The 15,676-nt window shown below is 53.6% G+C and overlaps 1 protein-coding gene and 1 long non-coding RNA gene across 12 annotated transcripts in view; one reads left to right on the top strand and one right to left on the bottom strand.

The window, feature by feature from the left end:
* The first annotated feature begins 53 nt into the window (after positions 1-53).
* Positions 54-15,571, top strand: LOC122364529. Of its 7 annotated transcripts, none has more exons than XR_006253567.1 (6): positions 68-152; positions 241-314; positions 796-872; positions 1,237-1,392; positions 1,719-1,896; positions 13,751-15,571. It is a non-coding gene; the product is annotated as an uncharacterized LOC122364529 (long non-coding RNA). The 7 variants fall into 7 exon arrangements; XR_006253566.1 differs by having other exon boundaries at positions 69-152; positions 241-298; XR_006253563.1 differs by lacking the exon at positions 13,751-15,571 and having other exon boundaries at positions 62-152; positions 1,719-2,216.
* Positions 15,478-15,676, bottom strand: part of LOC122364528 (ATP-dependent RNA helicase DDX55-like) — a 15,645-nt gene continuing 15,446 nt past the window's right edge. For all 5 annotated transcript variants that reach the window (XM_043334976.1, XM_043334972.1, XM_043334973.1 and 2 more), the window contains exon 12: positions 15,478-15,654. In XM_043334976.1, coding sequence (XP_043190911.1) covers positions 15,610-15,654 — 45 coding nt within the window. In that variant the 3' untranslated portion in view covers positions 15,478-15,609. The remainder of the gene's footprint in view (positions 15,655-15,676) is intronic.

Below are 15,676 nucleotides of genomic sequence, written 5' to 3'. Positions count from 1 at the left end.
TGGCACATAGACAAACACAAAGTACCTGATCCAATATATGGCGCACCTAATCCGCCTATAATAATATTCGTATTGAATATATTGAAGAATCTTTTTGAATATTGTGTTTTGCTTTGCGCTGAGCGTTCTTGATCCGTCTCCTGCATTTAGCGGTAAATTGGGTATTGGGTATTTGACCGTAAATTGATTTTTAGTTAGATTGTGTACATAAATTAAGCAGCTCCGTATCTTCTGTTTCAGGCAATAAACAGAAACTCAAACAGTCAGCACTCAGCACTAGTAGCAGCGCACGGTCAAGGTGCCTACTTTTCTGGGTAAATGTCAAGTTTAAGTCCTAAGAAGATTTCATTGATAAATTTTTCATATTTTTACATTATTTGACATCCTGAATCCAAAAATGATACTCATATGTCTCGCAAATAAAAGAAAAAAACATAATCAAACCTGACCTAACCTTACCTACTTACCTATAACCTACCAACCTACAACCTACAAACCTACCCTAACCTAACCTAACCTACAAACCTACCTACCTACAACCTAAAACCTACAAACCTACAACCTAACCTAACCTAAAATTTTTGCTGTTTCATATTCGTATCAACAGCGTCACAATTGTAGTTAGGACCTAAACTTGACATATACCCTTTTCTGCAGGTTGTTTGAACTCATTAGACTAATATACTCCACATTGTTTCATGTTTGCCAGTATGCTCACTGGCTGCCCGTTCCTCTAATGTGAAGGCCAATGGAGTCACACTCAGCACCACTGATTGGCTGTCCATTTCCCTGCAGGTGGAGGCCGATGGAGTCACACTCAGCACCACTGATTGGAGCATCCGCTGTTCGGCAACAGCGAGTCGCGGCCACGGGTGAGACCCGCCACCAACCCTCGTTAGCTGATCGACCGGTGCAGCGATTGGTACTTGGTTTGCCCACCCACAGACGGACGGGGTCCTCCCTGCATCCGTGTGCAGTTACACCTGTAATCTGAGGGAAATGTCACGCCCTTTTGCTCGCCTCTTATATGTACATCTTTCTAGTCATCCGCTTTGTGGGATTGGACACCAGATTTCATCTTTATGTTTTATGGTCAAATATCTATTCTTTTTTACTGCATATTCGTTGTTTGGACAATGGACAACCAGAAAGGGCCCGCGCTTTTTGACGAGATGATCCTTACCTGTAAGTCAATATACCCTGATCCTTACTGTGCGTTTTGTCTCGTTTGAACAGGAGCGGGCGATCAACCTGGTTGTGGGATTTCTGACCGCTCTCATCGTTTTCATCACCCTCATCAGCGCCTTCGTCTTCCACGAGTATTCGCCGAGAGGAGTCAATATCTTTCTAGGCGTTATTATCGTCCTCATCTGTGCATCACATCTCACCGTGGTGAGCTAAAATCAGCATGCCAAATGCAAATTAGGGGTGTCAATGTTAGTCAGTGGTGTTCCAGGCGAAGTTTCTCTTGAATTCTATAACAGTCATTTCAATGCGGGTAGCATTTTGCTGAGGTTACTTATTTAATGGCAACAGGGAAAAATACGTGCAAATTTCGGCGCTAGATATTTCGCGGTTGATTTATGTGCTTTTCAGCATTTTTGCCGTTGAATGCCGCATTTCATGCTACCGAAGTCCTCGCTCGGTGTTGTCTGTAGTAAAGCCTCGCTCTGCGGCCGATAGATGTCACCAGCTGTATCGTCCCGTTCCGTTTCCAGATATGGTGGTACCGGCAGGGCGACCTGGACCCCAAGTTTCGCGTGCTCATCTTTTTCAACGCGTTCTGCATCGTGCTGCTATGCGTATGCGCCAACCTGTACTTCCACCTGCCGGACCCGAACAAAACCTAGAGACGGCCGCGACACCGGGCCGCCGCGCGTCAGCTCTGCGCCCATAGTGAGAACTCCCGTGTATCCGCTCCGTGTGTGTGGGTGTGGGTGTCTGTTTGACAGTGTGTGTTAGTGTATGTGTGTGAAGCGATAATATGCCATTCTGAGAGCGGAAGGCAGCCGCTCGTCGGCGGGATGTGTGGTGAGCTGACTCGGGTGGGCGCGATTATCCGCGATTGGAGGCTATTCTCGGGCTGGGTTAGGTATATTTGTTACCCGGCCAAACGTTTGACAAGGTTAGTGGCCGATATCTTTCAGGTTCCTTCTGCATCGTGCTGAAAACCCGGGATCGGAAGGAACCACTTATGATATATGTATGCGTTGGTGTGGTTACATGTTTATTTTTGGTAGTCAATGGTATTGTTTATTTATCCTGTGAAGAATGAATGCATGGCTGTTGGTCTTACTGGATGGAAACGGACGTCAAAACTGCACTCTAGTCCCGCTGTTGTTAGTAGCTCGTGTCGACGACTCTGTAGGATCGCACGATACAAGTATTACGTACGTCAGGTGCGTTGATAACAGACATACTACTGAAGCCATGCAGTATCAATGTGCCCCGTCTCGATAATTTATGTTCAAAACCATCTAAAGCGATGTGCACTTTTCATTGGCAACCACCGTTGTTCCCTGCCACGTACTACAGATAACTGATTAAAGTAGGTAACTAATTATCGCTTATTAATTACCATCGCTGTATTTCAGAGGAATGCTAGTTACGAATAAGTAGCAGTTAGTTATGAAATAACGGGTGTCAAGTCCAAAATGAGACAAAATTGAAATCGTTCTATTTTCAACTTCCCTTTAGATATTCACCTGAAATTTGGACAGAATGTCCATACGTGAATTGCACGAGCATGATGTTAAAATATTGTGGCTACGTTTTGAGGTCAGTCGTCATGGAGCCTTTGAGCAAGCAAATCGCAAGAGACATTGTCGCGATAGTAGTTGACAAAACTCGAACTTGACTAAGGCTCAGGTTTTCCGCCACGTTAAATCGCTTGGTATTCCACGATCGACTGATATATCGCGTTATCAATACATTCCTAGACAAAGGACACATAAGACGAGCTCAGAATGGCAGGCCTGCTCCCAAAATGTCAGCAAAGAGGCGCCAAGACCTTGTTCGCATGGCAGACGGCAAAGTCGGCGTCTCACTTCGTCTCTTAGGCCGCAGCTTTGGCATAACGCATGACAGAGTGAGACAAATTCTCAGAGAGGAAGGGGTAAGATATAGGATGCGCCAGAAATCTCCTCAGGTATCTGCTCAGCGAGGACAATCTCAAAAGGGCCGCCTGCGACCCCTTAGCCGGGGAAAACTGAGTGCCACTCAAGAGCAAGATGTCATCATGGACGATGAAAGCTACTTCACCTACACTGCCTCAGAAATGCCACAAAACCGTGGTTTTTACGCTGGGCCTGGTGGAGACACACCTTCGAATGTGACGTACCGTCCGATAAGGAAGTTCCCACGTACGCTTCTTGTGTGGATAGCCATATCACCCAAGGGAGTACCAAAACCAACAATTGACCCCAGTTCACCAAATGTTAGCGCCCAATGTCTACATCACAAAGTGCCTGAACAGCAACCTCAAACCGTTCATCGAGGCCAGCTACCGAAAGGGTGGATAGGCATTTTGGCCAGACTTGGCTTCAGCTCATTATGCACGTGCCACGTGCCAGTTTCTGGAGGAAGCTGGCATACCTGGTATTTAATCCGCGAGGAAAACCCGCCGAAGGTCCCGCAGCTGGGACCAATTGAGGACTTCTTGGGCATACTTAAACAAGAAGTCTACCGCGGTGGCTGGACAGCGTCATCCGATCAGCAGCTGCGTGCCAGAATCCTGAGCAGCATCAAGAAAATTGTCCCGGAGGTGCCGCGATCGATGATGAAGATAGCGGGAGAGCACGTGCGTCTGGCAGACAGGCATGGACCCCTGGTTCAGATTCACTAATACCAGTGGACTGGCGACAGAACAAGGTGTATGTGGTGAAGGTTTCATTAAAATATCTTATAATACACAGTGTCTACCTTAATTTTGCGTTTGTCCCATTTTGAACTTGACACCCGTTAGTTGGCATATATGCAAAGTTTAAAGCAATTATCATGATGTTTAAAGACAGTTATATGTGAAGTATGCTTTGGGTGATATTCCGCTTGTTTTTGTATAATGCACTGCCTACAATAAAGCATAGTTCATGTCGGTTATATTGTACTAAAAAAACCTTCGGCTGATCCCAATAATTATGGCCAGTGGCCACTCATATAAGCATTCTGCGTACCGCCCAGTGCTGACGCTGCGGAGACCAACCTTCCTACCTTGTCTCCCTCTGTACGAGGAGCTGCTCCGTCAATACCAGCGCCGCCCAGTGCTGACGCTGCGGAGACCAACCTTCCTACCTTGTCTCCCCTCTGAACGAGGAGCTGCTCCGTCAATACCAGCGCCGCCCAGTGCTGACGCTGCGGAGACCAACCTTCCTACCTTGTCTCCCCTCTGAACGAGGAGCTGCTCCGTCAATACCAGTCGCGCTCTCGCCTTTGTCTGCGCCGGCTACCTGTGGGGCGTCTATCGGATGAGTCATGACGATACACAAATCGGCCATCAGTGATGAGTCATCATCGGTTCGCCGGAACTTTCTAAGAAACGTGTGGCATGCCAGGTTTTGGCAGGGAGGAAGGTAATGCGTCTACGCACTTTGTCCAATGCTCCCTGCAGTTGGTCATGCGGTAACTATATGCAAGACAGGTGGTAAGGGGATTCGGCGCTGCTTTGGAAGCAGAATACTTGTGCTGTTTGCGTACAAACACTGGCGTTTACAAAATTAATTGTAGGCTATTATGATGTTCGTGTTTTATTGTACTCGGTATGTTCGGAATGCACGTAAATCTTTAAGCTCGCAAGGATGTTTGCCGGAGAGTCTTTCTCGCTCAAAAAATTTAACCGTAAACCGTCCACGCAACTGTTACCGCAGCTTGAATTTAAATGCTTCAAACCAGATTGACGCAACCCGACCCAGTTTATCAACCTGGGTCGAGCGACGCGCCGTGGCCGACCTCGCCAGGCCGAGCGGCGACCCTCCGTGATGATTGGGCCGACAACTTCGGCGAACTGGCTCCGTCCGAGTCACGCGCTGGCGGCCGCCGACGGGCGTACGTCGATGGCGACGCTGTCGGCCGCGAGTCGGCACTGGGCGGCGGACATGCGCGGCTGCCGGTCGGTGTCGGTGTCGGTGTGACGATCGGTGGCACGCAGTGTGTGGTTTGGCGAGGCCAGCAGTGGCGCCAGGCGAACTGTGGATTGCGTTCAGGCAGTGTGGTGCAGTGACTCGTCGACAACACAGCACGTGGGGTGAATCATTTAGGGTGTCACAAATAGAAACTTCCAGTGTTTGTTCGATAGATACAATCTAATTTCAACAGAAGGGTGACGGGGAAGTGTTGAAGTTGTTAGCGCTTCTCTGTCGGAGCCTGTGACTGAACCATTTCGTGCTACCAATTCAAGTCAGCGCAGCGTATCCCCACCTGTGTACAGTTCATTGGACATCGGACCTGACGGGCGCCGCCAGGAGATGCCGGTCCGATGGCGGGCCCTGCCGAGACGCGTGTGACCGCCTCCTCCGGACCACTGACGCCGCTCACTCGCGAAATGTCCTCGGACTCGGTAGACAAAAGCTCGCGAACTGTGGATGGCTCGCCGAGCAGACGTGCCGCTCCGCCGCGGCTGGAGAACGGACTCGGGTCAGGAGATGGTCCCGCTCCGAGCGTGGACGGGAAGACACCAGAGGCGGGAGAGGCTGTGCAAAAGGAACCGACACAGCAGGCTCAGACAGCCGAGACACTGAGAGAAAAGGAACGAGCGCCTACCCAGACTGATGATTCACTCCGCGGATCGGAGAGAGAACCAGAGATAAAGGTCAACATTCGTGGAGAAAACGGAACTATATCGGGGGATATTGAAATAATTCCAGTGCCTCATTCCAGCAAAAGAGTGACAGAAACAAATCCTCTGGAAGCAGCAAGGCACTGTTCTCCGACGGAGACGAAATTCAGCCCTCCTGCAGCGAACAATCCCCGGCCAGTGGCCAGTCACCGGACAAAACTCGCAACCAGTCCCAGAGCTGTGACAGAGGAGCCTCGCAGGCGGGAGTCGGCCAGCAGACACCCTGCCACTTCTCCCGGTCGTCGCTCGAGGCCACCCAGTGACACGGCGCCGGTGCCGCCGGCTCGGCGGCGGGACCTCTCAGCGGCGGTCACCCACGGCGCCGAGCCCCGCGCCGAGCTGGCCACCTCCGAGACGCTGCGCCGCCGCCTGGAGGCGCTCGACGAGGAGCTGCGACACGGCTTCGTAGTGCCGGCCGTCGTGCCGCCGCTGCTGCTCGGCTCGGCGGCCGCCACGCCGGCGTCATCGCGGGCCACCACGCCGCGCCAGGTCGGCCGCTCGGCGTCGGGAAGAGCCGCCCGGAGGGTGCACTTTGCGAGTGAGGAGCCCCGTCAGGCCGGGACGACACGGCGCCGGCGGAAGGCGCTTGACGAAGTGGAAGGACAGCTACCCAGCAGTGGAGGTGGGCGGCCGGACGGTCGAGCGGATCCCGAGCTGGGTCGGGAGCAGAGACTGGGTCACAGAGTGGGCTCTGGCTCCGTCCGGCCGTTCCCCGAGCTCGGTCAGGAACTGAGACTGGGGCCGAGGGCGGGCTCTGGTGTCGGTCGGGAGCTCCTGTCGGCGGCCGAGCAGAGGCTGGCTGTGACGGCCGGCCCGCCGCGCCGAACCGTGAGCCGCGCCGTGCAGACTCTCGGCCGGGAGCCGCGCTTCACCTGGTTCCCGTCCGTGCGCGGACTGCGGGGCGGCCGGGCCTCCCGGCTGCGGCGCGCCGCGCTGCGCTCGTGGCTGTGTCAGCTGGCGGCGCTGGCCTGCTGGCTGCTGGCGGCCGCCGCGCTGCTACTGCTGGCCGAGGCGCCGGCCCAGCGGCGGGCGCGTCGCCAGCTCGGCATCCGGCGCGCCGAGCTGGTCGTGGAGCTGGCCACCGAGCTGCGCCAGGTGGTGCCGCACCAGGCCGTCTGGAGACACAAGATCGCCCACTACATGGGCCGTCTGGAGCGCGCCGTGCTGGCGGCGTCAGGGGCCGGCGTGCCGGACGGCGGCGGCGACTGGAGCTACGGCGCGGCGCTCTACACCGTCACAGCGGCGTCCGTCTCACTGGGTCAGTAGTAGTACAGGGCATATCGGTCCGTCTGTACTGAACTGAACCACCTGTCCCGTCCCGTCAGTAAAGAACAAATGGGTCCTTCCGGTGCCCGTGGAGCAATGGCAATGGCACCCCAGTTCGTCAGTGCTGAACATACCAGTAAAGCATGCCTTCTCAAAATAATCATCCGTCTAGAAAGACCTATTTGCCATTGCAACACCGTTCCATCATATTCACAGGCAGCTTTACTAGCCCAATAATCGAGGTGGCATGCATATTGCATATGGATAGCAAATGGATGATCGTAAATCATCCACTCAGCTCAGCACACAGCTTATGGCGCGATTCATGTCGGTTCTGGTTAGTGTTTCATGTTTGGATAGCTCACTAGAAACACCACTACTCCGTGCCTGTATTTGCTTTGGGTATTATGGTCGCAGTACAGGCATCAGTGCGGCCACGGTGCACCTGCTTCGCTGGCTCGGCACTTGTAATTAAAATCGGTGGGGAATGCGGATGGACATTACTCGCGCCAGCCCGTGAACAGTTCAGATCCAACACCGCTCAGTGTACAGTCTGCACCTGCATTTGTTCGTATGTGTAGGTAGGCATAAGGTGGGTATTGGGTAGGGTAGGTAGCCAGGCATCTATGTATGTATGAATGTATTATGATGGTTGTACGGGAGCCAGGTCAGGTGGGCGGTCCGTATGTTACCTATCGTCCGGCACTGAACCGGGCGGGACCCGCTCAACGTGACCGGCTGTCAGTCCGCTCAACATACGGGGTCAGGTCATCGTGACCTGTCTGTCAGCCCGCTCATCGGTCCGGTCAGGTCCATCGGTTCGGCCCGGCCCATCGCGTCGGTCCGCTCATCGTGACCCGTTCGTCGGCCCGCTCATCGGTCCGACCGGCCCGTCCACGCCACCCACAGATCAATATCGGCTGCGAGCTGGCCTCAAACCGACCCGCCCACCGTCACCCAAACACACGCCGTGTCCGTGACCATGTAACCATTATAGTCTCTAGACTCTCTATGATCTATCGCACTGACGATAAAGTGTAAAGTGAAGCTCACGATAAAGTCTTAGCCGTAGGTGCTATGATCTGGACGGGTGTGGTCGGCCCACAGACGTCCGACGTCCGACGCTCAGTCCGACGCTGGGGAGGCCGTGGTCGACCCACTGCGGGGCTGCCGTGGGCCCTGCGGGGCTGCGGTGGACCCTGCACGGCACCGTGGGCATGCGGTCGGCCCACTGCGGCCCTCCCCGTCCCTGCCAACAGGTCCCCGGGGCACGGCCATTAGCGGCGGCAGCGCGGTGCCGGCCGGGACACGTGCCGACCGCGGCTGCCGGGTCGTATCAGCCACGACAGCCGGCGCCGGCCCTCTAACTACCCGGCGTACACGTGTGCGGCACGTGCCTCGTGCCAGCGCCGGGGGCGCCACGTTGGCACCGGAACGTCTCCCCTGGGTACTGCGGGCTGCGCCTCCCTCGCTTCCCATCCCTATGCGCCTTTAGGCCGGCTGGAAAATGTCATTTCCATGCTAACGTGTCCATGACTTGTGCTCATCGCTGGGTCGGTGCGGGCAGGCGACTTTCTCAACTGGCCAAATGAACAATGGAAATGGATTTATAATTGCTGTTTGTCAGAAAGGGAAGGCATCAAACGTCCTTCCCCCGATGACGATTTTGATCAAGCTCACGATTGAGGCTAAGCAAACTTCAGCGAAGGCGCGATGGGGCGAGTTGGCTTCGACCGATCGAGAAGGTCGATATTATATTATGGAATGCAGTTAGGCTACACCACCAACAGTTGCCATCAGGCTACACCACCAACAGTCTGCAATCATCACAGTGGATGCAGTCGGTCTATATCTGATATACGGCCGCAAGGGCCAGGTTGTGCCTCAGATGCCTTACGGTTCCCATCGGGCCCGGACGACTCGAGCGGTTAGGTTAGGCTGTCCCGCAACACACCCGAGCAGTGCGGCACAGTGTGCCTGCAGTCAACTCTACCATCGTCGCCTCGCAGCCTAACACAGCGACAAGCCGGAGGCCGTCGCATGCACCTATGAGATGAGGACTCATTGAGCTAGCAGCTCAGCAGTATCTATCTGCCATAGGCTCTCAAGTGGCTGCTATGCCTATGCAGGTATCATTTGCGCGGGCTCCCATTCTGTTTTCCTCTAGAAGCATTTCCTGTACGGGATTTATACCTGCCCGGCTGTCGAGCAATATTAGCACGGCCATCACTCACGTCCAATAGCCGGCGGGGTATTACTTCTAGTCTCCCCATTGCTCTGCGTTTGTGTGTGGGTGATCGACACACGACAGGGGCGGATTAATTTGGCGCGGGAGCGGGAGTTAGGAGGGGCCGCGCACGTGCGGCTGGCTCTCCTCATCACTCAGCGGACTGTGAATAATGCAGCTGCCGAGCGAGCCGACCGCTCGACGCCGCTGTCGGGGCGGTGACGTAGACGTAGATACAGTGAGTGGTAGCGAGCAGCGCCACTGAATTTGACGGGCGAGTACGGAAAGGCACACTAAATGGACACTGAAACCTATAAATTAGGTAGTGGGTAGCTGATCATGATGGCGCATAAAATGAACGGCAGACGATCGGCTTACAAAGCGGATAGACAAAAACACAGTTCCTACACAGTACACGGGCATACCTAAGCTCTTGGTAGCCGCAAATTTAGACTTTACAAATTCTAGTGAACAAGCGGGAAGTAGACCACGTATGCAATGTTATGGGGCTTTTAGCGTAATGAGCGGTGATATCTATGCACCCTTTCCTCCCTAACAGTTTACAATCACCCGATTGGCTTCATGGCAGCAATCACGTCAAATAGCACACGACAGGAGGGGGCGGGAGCGCCAACCCTTCATCACTGTTCACTGGACATGCGAGGAAAGTATTTGACATTTAGGTACAATGATGGCCCCGCTTATTGAACCGGTAAGGCGGTTAATACGCTGACGCATACAGTCCGTGTCCACTGTCTCATGTGAATTAATCTTGAGTTTGAGCCTGCGGGTCACATAACATATGCAGGATGCTCATACTCGAGACTGGACCGAAGGTCTATGTAGGTCGAAGTGTCGTTACCTTTCGCCGAATGTCACACTAACGACACTTGATCCAGTCGTCTTCCGGATGGAGGAAAGTGGCGACCGGCGATCTTGACCTCACGAAGCTTACCTTAATAAGGTAAACAAGCCCATAATGCAACGTAAATATGAACCACGCAAAAGAGTACCCAAAGCAGCTCTCAGTTTGGAGACGTGCAAAAAGGTCATTAGCATCCGAGTCGAATCGGTCATCCATCCTCCCTTCAGACGGCGCATCATTAGCGATTGGCCACCATTGTGCCACCTGCTGCAGGATAGATGATGGGGTATACAGGGGGTATACAGGGGGTAAATGAAAGGGGACTGGTCATAAAAGTCGCACTGAAAACGGCTCATCGGGTCGAGTCCAAGACAGCGAATATCCCGATAGGTAGTGACCTACAGTCTACAATCATTAGTTGCAAGACGCAAATGCGCCCGACATCGTGTGCCACGAATTCATGGCATGCACTTTTAAATCCAAGTCTCACTTCAGGAGAATGCAATATGTCATACATTTCAAACAATACCCAACCCAATGGAAGAGCATTTGATTCCTGGCGAATTCAATCACAGCGATTATCAACGTAAGCGAGGACCAGAATCAGCGAAACCAGATTGAGAGAATATATGGTGGTCAATGGGAGACCAATTGAGCGAATACAGTTACAGCGAAACCGAACGCGACGAAAGTCAATCATTTCTACTTTTTGGAAATTCTTGCCCTTTGAATACCCGTTTGGTTTGTGTCATGCTTCAAGCTGCGCGCGACAAAATAAAAAAAAAAAATGTTTTAAAGCTTGAAAATCTGTTATCTTGTTCTAGTAATCTTGTTGGAAACCTGAAACCACAAAAATATCAGGCCTCATTTCGCAACGTTTAATCATTCATCTTGCAACGTTTCGTTTTTAAATTTTTGTTTTATATCTTGCGTCATGATAACACCTAACAGTTTGTAATCCACCAGAGGTAAAGACAAAATTAAATACAATGGATTGGCTACCGTTCAGTAGCGGCGGAACACCTTCAATTAAGGGGGGCACCGCCGACATTTGGTCTCATTCTCTCCATGCAACGCCCATAGGCAGGGGCGCGGGAACTACGTTCAGACTGGGGGGGGGGGGGGGGGGCACACCATAATAGAGATCAACCTAGGGTACCCCCAAATCTAGTTTTCTCACCGGTTTTAGGCCACTTATTTTTCATCCCTTGGCTTTTTCAACAAAAAAGAAAACATTTGCAAAAAAGTGTGGTATTCCGTCTCAAAGCTGTGGGGGCATCGCCCCCACGGCTCCAGAGCTGGGGGGGGGGGGGCAAGCTGCCCCCACTGCCCCCCGGCTCCCGCGCCTATGCCCATAGGGCTAATGTTAAAATGCCAAAATCAAGGGGGGCACGGTGCCCCGGTACCCCCTGCCAAAATCAAGGGGGGCACGGTGCCCCGGTACCCCCCTTCGTTCCACCGCCTATGAGTAGGTCTAGGTACCGTCTGGACAAAACTTGATATAACTATTCTATTTGTTAAATTCTATAAAGAGCAGGGGGTGAAATTGAACCGTTGGAATTGTTTAGAAATGTAGCATTACATTTGGAGCTAAATGTCTGAGGTCTTTGGACGTGACATTCGCCATCCAGTTCCGGATAACCATGAGAAATTCCGAAAACATTCGCGCGTATACGCTCGCAAAAAAAAAAGAACGTTAAAGGACGATGAAGTGTTTCGCTGAACTGGCAGTCGCTCAAATTGTAGTCGACGAAATAGATGTCGCTGAAACATAGCTTTCGCTAAAATTGATAATCGCTATATTTGATAATCGCTGAACTTGATAATCGCTGAATTGCCATTCGCTGAAAATGGTTAGCTCAAATGACGTTCGCTCAAATGACATTCGCTAAAGTCGCTCGCACCGGTGTAATTTGGGGTGTTTTGCACGTTGGGTGGCACCTCGCGTAATAACACTATTGTGCGGGCAGGTGCTATTGTGTGAATATGAGCCGGGCATTGTCCGCCTCAGGCATGCCTACCGTTTAATTTGAGGACATCGGTCAGCCGCCGGGGCCAGCGGTAATCACACGCGACCCGGACTGCCGGTGGTCGCGGCACCCCGCCTTGTTCGGGCTACCCCGCCAGCATTACATATAGCACCCCATCACAACTTTGCTGCTAGCACCCTCCCCTACCGGCCACCTTCTTTGGACAGCACCAACAAAGACGTCAATTCGCCACGCACACCAAATAGCCTCGCTAATGTCGCATTTGTAGGCCGTGCAAAAATCAAAGTACCCAACATTAACTAATGTCGCGTGCGGGACTTGACGATCGTCGGCAGCGCTTTGTTTGATTTTCCGCGCGCTGCTCAGCCACCTGCCCCGGGTGGTGCGGAGGTGCGGGACGGGGGTAGGTCGGGGCACGTTCGTGGCGGAGGTGGGGGACAGAGGTAGGTCGGGGCCCGATCGCGGCGGTGTGGGGGGCAGAGGTAGGTCGCGGTCCGTTCGCGGCGGCGTGGGGGACAGAGGTAGGTCGGGGCCCGTTCGCGGCGGCGTGGGGGACAGCGGTAGATCGGGGTCCGTTCGCGCTACTCAGTGATCGGCCGGTGTGGCTCCTGCCACCCGTCCGCTCCGATCGATCCGTCAGCTAACCACGCTCGCTGGTTCCCGTAACCCGACGGGAAACTCGGGCTGCACAGAGACGTCGGCAGCTTAATCGGCAAATGATAGTTTTCACGCGACAATGACGATTAATTTGCGTTGAAATGAATTCCATACTTCTACCGATATACTATCCCCGTGTCGTACCCGAGCAAGGTCTACATGCGAATTTAGAATCACCGATCGGTACCGACGGTAGATAGCACAGCGAAGTGCTCGTCAACAGCAGAGGCACCATAGCACTGGCGGCGTCACCCGAAACAAACGATCGATAATTCATTACTTAGGAAATCGCAGCTCCGCGTCATTTGGAGGATGATTTGTGCATTTTGCAACCATTCAATGATCTGTCCCATTGGGCCCATAAAAGCAATTAAAAGATCCCTGCAGCGGTTTGCTGTGCAGTGGGGCCCAGGTCCGCCACCCCGCCTTCAATAATGGAGCATAATAACTCCGGATAGACACGATCTGTAACACTTATTTTGAGTGCGGCAGGCAATGTGTATGGCAGGGGGAGGCGTAATTACTTCTGGCAACAGTCTGTGCCATAATGTATTTGAAGAGATGTGCAAGTGCAGGGGACCTACCGCGTGCACGCTCGAAAGCGTGGTCGCTTGGTGCAGCGTTATCGATATCAAGCACGGTCCGTTTAATTGCCGGACTGTGCTGGATGGCCAGGGAGACGGAGTAGGGGAGGGGTCGGAAACGGCGGAAAATGTCAATAAAACGGCACGCTGAACAAGTTCACGAGATTCAACCATTCAAGAAGACTGTGTCTAGAAAATGCGTAGTTTCAACAGCTCCGGTTCCTACTGTCTTGCGAAACGCTATGTATCCAGTTGAGCCCCAACGAGGACCACACGACAGTATGCAGTGCCGGCCGCCGTCGGTCTGACCTGCCTCCCGCTGTGTTGCAGGGCCCGGCTGGCCGGCCGCCCGGTCGCCGCTGGGCGCCGCCGTGCTGGCCGTCACCGTAGCCGTGGCGCTGCCGCTCGCCGTCAGCCTGGCCGCCACGCTGGTCTACCTGCTGCGCCGGCACCTGGCCCGCTGGGCGGCGGCCGGCCGCTGCTGCCGCCGCAGACCGCCCGGCGCGCAGGTCCACCCGCTGCCGCCCGCCGTCTACACCGTGCCGGCGCACAACGGCCACCCGCCCACAGCCAATGGCGTGCCGCGAACCGGCCAAGGTCACCGGGATACGGCCAATCAGAATGGCCGAGCAGACAGGGGAAAGAAGACACCTCGGCAGAGACCGATGGAGGCCGAATTACCACAGAATGGACCTCTGGTGCTGCAGGGTGAAGCCGAGGACCATGGACCTCCGCCGTCACTCGGAACCAGTAGTGCGCCAGAGAACGGACCAGTGGTGCTCCAGCCCGTCCGTTCCACGTCGGCTACCCGGTCATCAGCACCGGACTATCACGAGAGAGACGAAAATGGCTCGGCCATAGGCAGCACCAGCCTCCAAAAAGGTCCTCCGCAACCCGAGGAACGGCCTTATCCAGCAGACCGTGACGCCGGGCGCGGCTCGTGCCTGCCGGCGGCGGCGGCGCTGGCGCTGTATGTGGCGTGCGGCGCGCTGGTGCTCGGGGTCTGTCGCCGCCTGGACGCCGGCTCGGCACTGCTCACGGCAGTGCTGGCCGTGACCGGCGGTCAGGTGCCGGTGCTGGCCGGACCGGCGGCCGCCGCCGCTCTGCTGTATGCCGTGGGTGGGATGGTGATTACAGCGACACTGTGCGTCAGGGTGCTCGCGGCGGTCCGGGCGGCGGCCGTCGAAGGTCCGTGATAGGGTCGTTAGAGGTCTTTGAGACCGTAGAAGGCCTCTGAGAGACGTCAGAGGCCGCTGGACTCGACCAAGGACGTGAGAAAAACATGGAGGGTACGGGAGCGGACGCAGGATGCACGGCAGAGCGTGAGGTACGGCAGAGCGTGAGGTACACACGAGGAGGATGCCGCATCCTGATGATCCTGATGATGCACGGCCAAGGGGGAGAGTGGAGCAAAACAGCCTGCCGCAAGGAATGTGAAGCCGTTCAAAATGTGCTAAGACACGTCTCCATCATAAGGTGAAACCAAGGCCATGGTTAATAAATGAACGACAACCACATGAAAAAGTGAACAATCAGGCCATGGAGGGGCTGTTTGAGGAAAGCTTCATTAATTGTCTTATCATAACCATACTACTTCCGACTGCTTTCGGATCAACATTGCATAGAACACTGTGTAATATGTACCTAATATTATGTAATAAGTGAATGCTAGAGCTGCTGTTTTACTATAAGCCGTCCAACATTAATATTTTTCGCCAGAACTACTCACACTAACGTGTCTATTTTCATCATGTGTTCATGGATTTTCTTCGGAAAACTCAATAGCTTTATGTCATATGTAATTCAACGTCATATTCTATGTATCGCCATGAATGTCCTTGTACAGTGTTACTGCGTACCCAGTGTTTCATCAACGATGTGTATCATGAACTGTAAGCGATTGCGGCGTCGAAACCAAGTCATTTGTAAATTCGTGTCATCACACCATACAGAAGGCGGGCCTCGATAGCTGTCCACTTCTACAGTTGACGAGACGCCCTGCAGCTGGAAAGGATTGCAGTATGTGTATGGAATAGTCCTCTACATGTACAACTGAAAATTGTGCGCACCTCTTTTATTATAAAACAATTCAACAATAAGGGTGCCAGTCATTATTGGTATTCTTGTACAATAAAACGGATTGACGTCACAGCCGGAGGCAGATTTCCGTGGGCAGCACCACAGACAAGTCACTCGTCCATGCCTATCGAAGCGTCAAACTGCCGTTTGGACATCTGCAACAGAACAGAGGAAACG

Source organism: Amphibalanus amphitrite, unplaced genomic scaffold, assembly GCF_019059575.1.
Source record: "Amphibalanus amphitrite isolate SeventyFive unplaced genomic scaffold, NRLGWU_Aamphi_draft 000681F_arrow, whole genome shotgun sequence".
Taxonomy (NCBI): domain Eukaryota; kingdom Metazoa; phylum Arthropoda; class Thecostraca; order Balanomorpha; family Balanidae; genus Amphibalanus; species Amphibalanus amphitrite.
The sequence above is the reverse complement of the archived record's forward strand: the minus strand, read 5'-3'. Positions and strand labels throughout refer to the sequence as shown.